Below are 10,346 nucleotides of genomic sequence, written 5' to 3'. Positions count from 1 at the left end.
AGACGAACACAAGCGTTTAGCGCCGGTCTGGGAGAGGCTGCGTTTGCAGGATTGCTCCTGAGGACTGTTTGGAGGCAGGACTGCTTTGTGGGAGCAGGGGAGGATCGGTTGTGATCCCCCTCGCCCCAAACTCTTTGCAGTTATCGCAGTCAGGCAGCCTTAAGACCTGAAATAAAAGCCAGCAGCCTCAGCTCCTGCCTCCCCACTCATTTGTGGTGGGAGCAGGCAGTAGGAGGGTGGCTGCTGAGTACATCTGCCAACTTCTGCCTCCTCTCCAAGACACAGACGTGCACAGCAGTTAATAACCTAGAGAGCTGGAGTCAGATGCATTAGAGGACTCATTTTTGGGGGAGATGAGAAAGAGATTTATGTAGAAAATGACTAATTGTCATCAGTGGCAGCAGCAATCATGCTGGACACGGCCTGGAAGACAGAGCTGTCTGACGAGACCTGTGCAACTGGCTCTGCCGAGGTGACCCAGCCCAGTGGGGACAGGGCCAGGGATGCCTGAGGTCCCCCGGCCACCTCCTCCTGTCCCTGCATTCAGCAAACCTCCGCTGCTGAGTTAAGCCACACTTTTTATTGTACTGTATTCCATGCAATATGTTCATGTTTTATAGTATGACAGAGGAGGGAATAAAGATAAATGTTAGAAACAAAAGCAGAAAGGTCGTTTGTAACAGGTCCTGAGAAGGAAAGGCACATCGTAACCACCGAATTGAACAGAACAGAAACCTCGGACAGAGGAAGACAACGCTGGGAAGCGGATGAGGGAGGGGGAGTTTCAAGTTGGGCGAGGTGGAAGCGGCTTTGACAGCGATTTGTATCTCCCCACCCATGAAAGTCTGTAGTTCAAACGGGCTCGGGGACCTCACTGTTCAACCACACCACTTCCACGCTCCTGTCGCCGGAGAGAGTCCAGGATCCCGGCTCCTCCAGGCTGGGTCAGCACCAAGGGGCAGCGCAGGGAGCTCCTTCCCGCAGGGATGAGCGGCGCAGGGGCTGGTGGCATCGCTGGTGACCGGTGGGTATTGCTTTTTGCCGACCTCAAACGCCACGGGGCTGGGGCAGGAGGATGGGTACAGCAGTAAAACAGTTGGCACGGAAACCGGCACATCTCCGTCGGGTCGGACACTGGAGGGGTTGTAGCACCTCGAAGGGACGCGGCAGCAAATCCACGCGATGTGCCTGATTTAAGGCAGCGATTGCTGCTCGCGATCCAGCACCGGGAAGCACGAGGGTCCTGCTGGAGCAGCACGAAGGGCTGCAGGGATGCTGAGCCCTGCCTGTGCATCCTCGATGGAGATGGGGAGCTTCTGGGAGCTGCCACACAGTGGGAACCAGCGCAAACCCGAGGCCAAGGCTCATGCTATTGCTCCTAGGAGGCACCCAGGCACAGATCTCTTTGAGCACCCAGCCCTGCTGCAACGCAGGTGCAACGGTGTCTTGGCTTGGCTTCACTCAGCTTCACTTTGGGACCCAGAGCAGGGATGGTTCTGTCATCGCTCGGCTGTAACAGAGCCAGCCTTGCTCCTGGAACTAGATGTCAAAGCGTTTTCCATGTTAAAAAGCAAACGTTTAGCAGCCCAGCTATCTTCTCAGGCCGCTTTTCTTCAGTTCTTTACCCATGACCCTTCCCCAGCCCCTCGAAGCCATCCTGAAGGCTGCAGCCAGGCTGAGAGAGGCAGCAAGAGGGCAGAGACGTGGGGCAGAGGCGGCGCTGCGCCTGGTGCCTTTCGGCACAGGTCCCTGCCAAGGTGGGTGGTAAAAACAGGCAGGGGTCTCAGCGCTGTGGCAGGGGCAGAGCTCAGGTTTGACTCAAGCCAGCGTGCAGAAAACTGTGTTATGTTGGCAGCAGGCAGCCTGCGAGCACAGGCAGGGGGCCAGAAGAGATCAGGACCTCCCTGGCTAACACTGGGCACGGGGTCTCCGTCTCCAGCCAACCCACCCAGGAGCAGAAGCTGCAGGAGCTTTTTCCTTTGCCTCCTCTGGCTCTGGGAGAGGAGCTGAGCTGCTGCCTGGCCCAGGCTTCATTCAGCCCGTGGCACAGGTTGTAAACTTTAGTCCCTGCTGAGAGATAAGCTAGGTTTGGATCTGAGCTCCGGGTGAAAGGCTCTTTGTCTCCTGCTGCCTGCCTGCAGCCCCCAGCTGCTGGCCGAGCAGCCCAGCCCTGGTGCCTCACAAAATCCTGAGAGCTGGGGGTGAAAACCTCCGGGGTCTAGCTCAGAAAAGCCCAAACGAGGCAGAAGAGGTGGCAAACAGGAGCTGAGCAGTGCCCTGCTGTCACGGCATTACCTCTACGTCCGACTGCAGCAATGCTGAGCCGTGCACGAGGTCAGTGCCCGCGGAGGTAGCGGTGCACGGCGAGGGCATTCTACCCCAGCACGCTGCCAGCACCCCGGGCATGGGGCTGCGAGGGGGCCGGTGAGCAGAAGGGCAATGCCCTGCATCAAGGCTGCTTTCCAAAGGCCGTGAGGAGTGAACGGCATCCACACGGAGCTGGGTGGCTCCAGCATCGAGCCCTGGAGATGGGACCAGATCCCCGAGGCCTCAGCCCCGCTGCTCTCAGGATGTGGTGTCGGCTCGGATCTTCACATCCAGGGCACAGACAGGTGGAGATCTGGAGATGAAGGAGATACGAGGAGCCTTCCTCTTCAGCTATGCAGGAAACCACCCTGGGGCTGCACTTCTGGGCAGGCCGTGCCCTCACCAGCAGGCAGCACAGACAGAATGACAGCCAGGGACCCTGCGGGATGCTGTGTGGGGCTGTGTCCAGAAGATCAAGCAGGAGCTGGCACCTCCAAGAGCAATAACCCACCACAACGCTGTGTTTCTCCCTCCGAATGCACTGCCAAAGCCTCTGCAGATGATGCCTGGTCCCCACGCAGCTCCTCTCTCCCGACTCAGAGGTCTCAGTGTCCCAGCATCCCCGCACCACCACTGCCCACACGGTTTCAGCTGCACCCCACGGGGCTTCGGGCAAAGCTCGGCGCTCAGCAGATGTTCCTGCTGCAGGAGATGTTCCTGCCACGGGGCTGGGGCTCCTCCAGCACCTCCCTCTGCTCCACGAGGCTTAATCCACAGCATCTCCCCCAGCTGCAGGAGGAAAAGGGGGCTGGGACCCCACAACTCCCCCCTAACCAACATCCCCCAGCAGGTTCACAGCTGGCGCCAAGCAGAGGAGAGAGGACGAGGCGCAGACAGAGTCATCCCCTGCTCTCGTGATGGAGTTTGGGGCAAAAATCATCCTCTTCCACCCTCTGGCTCGGGATGAAAAGCACCGGGGGGCACACGACGTGCCCGGAGCGCAGGGGCCGCAGCCATGCTCACACGTGGGCAGGGAGGAGGAGGTCGTGCCCACGCTCGTGCGCCACATGGACACGCTTTAAAAAAAACAAAAAACAACAAAAAAAAGGGAATTGTGAGTGCGGAAGGGGGTTTCCTGAGACTGCAGAGAAGCGAAGGCCGCGTTGAACAGTCAGGGACAGGCGTGCTGGTGGCGGGAGCTGCCCTGCCTTAAGGCTGCAAGTGTTCCAGGTACTGCGGCAGCGGGTTCTCCTTGACGTATTTCTGAATGTACCAGCACGTCAGGTGAGCTTTCAGGTCCTCCTCCACCACAAAGTCCAGGGCTGCCTGCGACCGAACGGAGAAGATGGGTTACAAACAGCATCCCTCGAAACCTCACAGCCCCCCTGTGCTCCCACCCGAGAGAGAGAGGGCTGGGGGGAGCACGGATATCCTGCTAGCAGCCCCTCAGCCCTCCCTGCACGGCTGCGAGCCCCCAAAGCGGGACTCAAGGCAGGAAAAAGACCCAGGATGGCCTTGAAAAGCTTTGAGGTGAGCTGCAGGGGGGAGAGGTTGAACCAGCCCCGAGCAAAAGCAGGGTGGGAGCGAGGGAGGAGGAGAGGGCCGAGGCTGGGCAGCGGCCGGATGCGCTGGAACTCACCCAGCCCCTCTCGTGGCCAGAAATAGGAAGGCCTGACCACCCGTTTCCATCCAGCACGCCAGGGCACAGGGAAGGGAAGGCAAAACAGCCCGGCTGCCCCATTACAGCCTCTGCAGCCCCTCGCCCCGACACCGCTGCCGTGCCGAGGTGTCCCCAAAAAAGAGGTGTCTGGAGCTGGGGGGCTCCTCTTGCTAACCTAAAGGGGTGGGAGAGCGCCTGCTGCAGCAGCTCCCCCCAAACAACCCCCCTGCATCGCAGCATCCCCATCCCAGCTCTTGGCTGCAGCAGGGCTGGCTTAACACGTCCCTTCTGGGGGTTTGGCTACCCCAAAACGTGCTCCTTTTCCTCTGGGACCTCTCTTTGCCTCCCTGTGCCTCCGTCTGCTGTCGGATAGGGACAGCAAACCCCCGGGGCCGGCAGCGGCCGTACCTTCGCCAGGTGCTTGGCTATTCCCCTTCCTCGGTAGGCATCCGGGACCTCCGTGTGCTGCAAGTCCACGATCCGCTTCCCCACGTACTCGTAGAGCAGCACCGCCCTGTCGTGGCAACCTGGGGGGCACGAGAAAGAGAGAGGTGAGATTTGGGGTGGCCCAGGGGGACGGCGCTGCTCCCCGTGCCTAAGCTGGGGCAGCTCAGGCTTCCCGAGCCCCTGGAAAAGGGGTGAGTTTTCCCAACCCACCCTAATTCAAGTGCTGATGCCAACACAACGCGTTTAGGGTAGGAAAGCAGCTGGCAGCAGAGGGGTGAGATGCGTTGATGGGGTCAGGAGCAAAAAGAAGGGAAAGAACAGGAAAAGCCGGCCCAGGTAACCGCTGGTTCCTCCCCCTCTACAGGATTTTGGCACCATCTGTAAAATGGGACAAGAATGCTTGGGGTTTTGTGTTCAGGACCCTGCAAGGACAGGGGGAAGATGCTGCGAGAGACTGATCCTGAAAAGACAGAGGGCAGGAAAAAAGAAGTTTCGCACACGTGTAAATGAGAGGAGAGCTAAGAATACCCCCTCGGGTTCATCCACAGAGCCCAGACTTCAGCACAGAAGCCAACAGTTCGTTTCTGGAGGGTTCCTGCACTCAACAGCAAGTTTCCAGAACACCAGCTTCCAACCAAAGAGCTGAGCTCAATTCAAATAACGGAGGCTTTTCGCTTCCCCCGCGATGCTCACTGGAGGGTGAAGGGCCACGAGTTCACCTGTGCCCGGGCTGAGCTCAATCCGCTTGATTTTATTGCTTTGTAACTGATGATTCCAGCCCGGTTCCCTTGGTCCCTGTATTTGAGAGGCACTTGGAGCTTTCAGGCATCTCTCTCCTGCACGGGATGGAGGATTTGGCATTCCCAGCCCGAGTTTATTCCTGCCGGTCTCTACCCACTCGTTCTTGAGCCAGCATTGTCCTTGGGTGGACATAAATCCCTCCTCTCCCTGCCACCCCCGAGTATTTACAGGCAGCAGCCCTGCCCCTCTCAGCTTTTAATTCACCAAAAAGCTCTTTTAAAGCGCCTCTACAGCCCCAGACCCCTGTGGCCAACGCACAGCCAACCCCACGTCCCTGCCGGGGACCCTTCCCTGCCTCCCCTCCACCTCGGGGCGGAGGGTTTGGGGTGAGCCGCTGGGACGGGCAGGGTGGGAAGGGGCTGAAGGAGCAGTCACCTCTTCCCTGCTGGTCCGAGAGGAGCGGATGCCATCCTACAACCCCATTTCACAGCTGCAAATCACAGGGGGATGAGGGGGAAGACGCAGCAAGCCTGGCCCCAGCCCCAAACTAAGGAAGGGCCGCAGCAGGCGCAGAGCAGGGGCCAGGAGAGGGCCGGCAGCTCGGCTCCTCCGCTGCCAAAAGCTGCCTGTGGGGTGATCCCTGAGGACAAGACATCCTAAAGAACACACGCAGCCCCATCCAGGACAAGTCCCCGGCTCGGCCTCGCTCCCCACGGAGCGACTGGCACGGAGCTGCCGGGAGGGAACCCAGCAGACCTCAGCAGGCGGCGCCGAGCGGAGACAGCGCAGCCGTCCCCGACGGGCCCCGCTGCCGGAGCGGCGCAGGGGGGGCCCCGGCTGCTGTGCTGCAGTTTCCTGTTTAGGAGCTTTCTCGAGGTCCGTGGCACGGGGAAAAGCGCGGTGCCATCTTGATGCAGAGCTCAGCCAGCTCCCTTCCACCCCGCGGCAGGGAGGAGAGCACCACGGCACGACCGGCTCCGGGTTTCCTGAACAAGCCCGAGCCAGGCAAAGCTCCCAGCAGCTGGATCCTGCCCAAAGCCGGCAGCTGGGGAAGGAAAGGGAGGTTTGGAAGCACGGCTCGCTGCGCACACGTGCCCAACGATGGGGACCACGCACGTGAAGCCCGAGCATCCCGGAGGAGACTGAGGCACTCGGCAGAGAGCGCGGGGTTTGAGGGATGCTCAGAAATCAAGAAGGGCTCTGCCCAAAGCGCTGCTGCACCAGCAGGTAGCCCGACCCGCGGCTACTTCGGGGCAGGAGTCTCTCTGGGTTTCTTATTTTGCCCTGAAGCGTTGGCTAAACAAAGAAACAACCAAGAAAAACAAGCAGCAGCTTTATCAGACACAACCAGCCCGCGATTCCCAAGGAGAGGCGCAGCTCAGACCCGCGATCCTCTCCAAAAAAGAGGCTGAGCTGAGAGCGCCCCGGCCAGCTCGTGCTGTTAGTCACATCGCAGCTGATGACAGATCCAGCTGGGCTCCTCTCTGCCCTCCTCTCCGAGGGGACAGCGAAGCTCGGTGAGGTCTGGTTACGCTCTGCTTTTCTTTCAGCTCCCCGACGCTTCTGCAGTTGGCTTGCGAAGGAAGAGGGGAAGGTGTCACCGCGGCACAGCTGACTGTCAGTTTGAGAAACCACGCGGGGCACCGAGGGCTCGGAGGGAGGGGATGACGGGGCAAGGGAGAAAGCACCCGAACGCAACCCGTGTTTGTTGCTTGCCTACGAGCAGGGAATCCCGCCAGGAGGCTGCACGAGGGCGCGGAGGGGAAGAGGAGGAGGCGACGCTGAAACGCGGCACTTCCACGGCTACGTCACGGCTCTCGTGGTGTCTCGGGCCTGTTGTTGTCACAGGGACTGCCTGTGACAACACCACAGGGACTGCCTCGAGCACAGCTCCACAGCGAGATCCCAGCCAGCACCTCCTCAAGTCGGGGCTGTGCCACCTCAGCGAGCTCTGGGTTCGCCCCAAGGGCCGCTGCTCGCCCGCGGCACAGGGCACGGCAAGTGGCAAACGTGCTCTGGGAGGGCCACGCGGGTCACGGGCAACCCAAAATCCAAAATCCTATAGAGGAATCCACTCAGCTCTGCTGATCCTCATCCCGCCAGGAGCGGGGCTATGAGGGCAACAAGCCCCAAACGTGCAGTCCCACAGCAGGGGCTGTGTCCAGCCTCCTCCTGGGGCTCAGGACCGTCACCTACCCTGCCTTCAATCAGCCCAGGGCAGGAACACCTCCACACCACAGCTCCATGGTGCTGCCCAGCACCAAATTCCCCCAAATAATGGAAAAAAAAAAGGAAAAAATGGAAAAAAATGAAAAAAAAAAACAAAACACAAAACCCATCCAAGCACCTGGGGAAACCCACATTGGATCCCCCAAATCCTACCTGACCCACAGGCTGGCAACCTGGCAAACCCCAACAGAGGGGTTCGTTTTCCCCTATAACTTTTTTTTCCTCCAGGTCCCTGTGAGCTCCTGGGGCAGCCGCAGCTCTGGCGGTGCCGGGGCCCTCGTTTGATCTCTGTCTCTTTGCAAGGAGCACCCGGGGAAATCGCCCTCTCCGCACCCAGCACGCACGCCTCCCGTCTCCTCCTTGCGTGCCCCGCCGCCGCCGCCGAGCCTCCAGCCTGCGCTTTGTAATTAGTGGTTGAAATTAAAGAAGGGAAGGAAAAAAAAAAAAAAAAAAAGGAGAAAAGCCCAAAATAACCCCAGCCGGCTCCTGTTGTTTTACCGAGAACACCTCCTAGCGTGTAGGATTTCTGTGCTTTTTTTTCTTTAAGTTCCTACACTTTTTTTTTATTATTATTATTTTTTAACCCCAAATCCATCAGAGCTCCTGCGCAAAAAACCTTTTTAGGGTGACAACCCCAGGGGGGCCAAACTCCTTGAATATTTGGATTTTTTCAAGTGAACCGTGCCTGGGGGAGCCTCAGCGTGCCCGAAAGGCGCACCAGCAGCCCAAATGCCTGCCCCCCACCCTATAACCGACCCTATTGGGGTGCCCACGGGTGGGGGGCACCCATGGGTGGGTGTTGGGGGAGGGGGGGCAGCTTTTAGGGTCAGGGGGGTTGGAAGAGGGCCTGTGGGCAGCACGGGGGGCACTGCAGGGAGGGGATATAGGGGATCGGGGAGGGGATATAGGGGATCGGGGGGGTGCTGGAGCCCGTCCCGACCCCATCCCGGTGCCCGCTGCCCCCCCTTACCGTTGAGCCTCACGGTGAACTGCCGCCGCTTGCGATCGTGCTCCACCTGGATGGGGCAGCCCTGCTCCAGGAGGCCGAGAGGAGCCGAGTGGGCCATGGCCGGGGGGGATAGGCCGCGATAGGGCGGCGATAAGTCGCGATATGACGCCCGCCCCCCCCCCTCCCCAGCAGCAGCGGGAGCCGCGCTCGGGGCCGGGCCGGGGCAGCAGCGCCGGGGCCGCCGGCGGCGCGCGGCCGCAGGAAGGCAGCCGGGGCGCCACGTGCCCGCGCGGCAGCCAATGGGCGCGGCGCCGTTTTGTTTTGGTGCGGCCGCACGGCGCTTAAAGGGGCAGCGGCACCGCAAAGGGGGGCTGGGGGGGGGCTGTACTGGTTCTGTACTGGTGCTATACTGGTTCTATACTGGTGCTATACTGGTGCTATAATGGTCCTGTGCGCATCCGGTGCTGGTCCTGTGCTGGTCCTGTGTGTGTCCTGTATTGGTTCTGTGTATGTCCCATACTGGTCCTGTACTGGTCCTATTCATGTCCCGTATTGGTCCTGTACTGGTTCTATATTGGTCCTGCACCGGTCCTGTGCGTGTCCCATATTGGTCCTGTACTGGTCCTGTACTGGTCTTATATTGGTCCTGTACTGGTCCTGTGCGCATCCCATATTGGTCCTGTGCGTGTCCCATACTGGTTCTGTATTGGTCCTGTGCGTGCCCTATATTGGTCCTGTACTGGTCTTATATTGGTCCTGTACTGGTCCTGCATTGGTCCTGTGTGTGTCCCATATTGGTCCTGTATTGGTCCTGTGCTGGTCCTGTACTGGTTCTATATTGGTCCTGTACTAGTCTTATATTGATCCTGTGCTGGTCCTGTGCACATCCTGTACTGGTTCTGTAGTGGTCCTATTCATGTCCTGTACTGGTTCTATACTGGTCCTGTGCCTGTCCTGTCCTGGTCCTGTGCTGGTTCTGTCCTGGTCCTGTGCTGGTCCTGTACTGGTCCTGTGCGTGTTTCAACACACAGAGGGTGAGTGTCAGGAGGACAGAGCCAGGCTCTTCTTGGTGACACCCAATGACAGGACGAGGGGCACTGGGGACAAGCTGGAACAGGGGAGGTTCTGCTTAAATGAGACAAAACTTGGTCACGGCGAGGTGACAGAGCATGGGACAGGCTGCCAGGGGCTGTGGGCTCCTCTCTGCAGACATTCCCAACCCTCCTGGCCGTGTTCCTGCGTGACCTGATCGCGGTGTTCCTGCTCCAGCACGGGGATGGGGCTGGCTGATCTGTCAAGGCCCCTTCCAATCCCTCACGTTCTGTCACTCTGTGTCTGTGTTGGTCCTGTGCAGGCCCTGTGCTGGCACACAGGGCTCTCCGGCCTGGCTTACTGGTGCCACACTGGGACACAACCCTGCTAGACTGGTGCTGGCTGTGCGGCCTGGTCTGTGGTAATTAGCAGAGCAGCTGTACTGGTGCTGGTACTGGTGCTGGTACTGGTACCAGTGTTGGTACTGCTACTGGTGCTGATTTTGGTACTGGTGCTGCTACTTGTCACCGTCCAGCAACAGCAGGGAAGGGAGAGAGGGGCTGAATCCTGCACCCGGCTTGGGGCCGTGAGGGGCTGCCGATGCCCTTGAGCACACAGTGCTGTTGGAGGGAGTCAATTTGGGAAACCTGAGGAGAAAGGAGGAAGGAGAGGTGGTGTTTGTGTTCCTCCAGGAATGCTGACAATCCACAGACATGTCTGGGACCCCTCGAACTGGGATGCTGGGACACTGGGACACTGGGACAGAGCTGTCATAGCCTGATTGCCCCTGCTCTGCCTCACACACGGCTCCAGCCAGGAGAAACAATGCTGGCAGCCACCGAGCCCAAACCCACTCGCATCAGCCGCTCCGGAGCTCCAGCCCCGCTGCTGATTCAGAAATCGGGATGGCAAAAAGCCAGGAGAGTCCATCCCGATCCCACCGCCTGCTCGCCCGGCCCGGGGGATGACACGGGCAGCCGG

The 10,346-nt window shown here is 59.7% G+C and overlaps 1 protein-coding gene across 1 annotated transcript; it reads right to left on the bottom strand.

The window, feature by feature from the left end:
• Positions 1-565: 565 nt before the first annotated feature.
• On the bottom strand, positions 566-8,601 carry NATD1 (N-acetyltransferase domain containing 1). The gene is made up of 3 exons (XM_084296107.1): positions 8,355-8,601; positions 4,376-4,494; positions 566-3,633 (listed from the first exon to the last, which is right to left on the bottom strand). The coding sequence occupies exons 1-3, from the start codon at positions 8,449-8,451 to the stop codon at positions 3,517-3,519; spliced, it is 333 nt and encodes a 110-aa protein (XP_084152233.1). The 5' UTR covers positions 8,452-8,601; the 3' UTR covers positions 566-3,516.
• Between the last annotated feature and the right edge of the window lie 1,745 nt (positions 8,602-10,346).

This window comes from Netta rufina (assembly GCF_964035555.1).
Source record: "Netta rufina genome assembly, chromosome: 15".
NCBI classification, from domain to species: domain Eukaryota; kingdom Metazoa; phylum Chordata; class Aves; order Anseriformes; family Anatidae; genus Netta; species Netta rufina.
The sequence above is the reverse complement of the archived record's forward strand: the minus strand, read 5'-3'. Positions and strand labels throughout refer to the sequence as shown.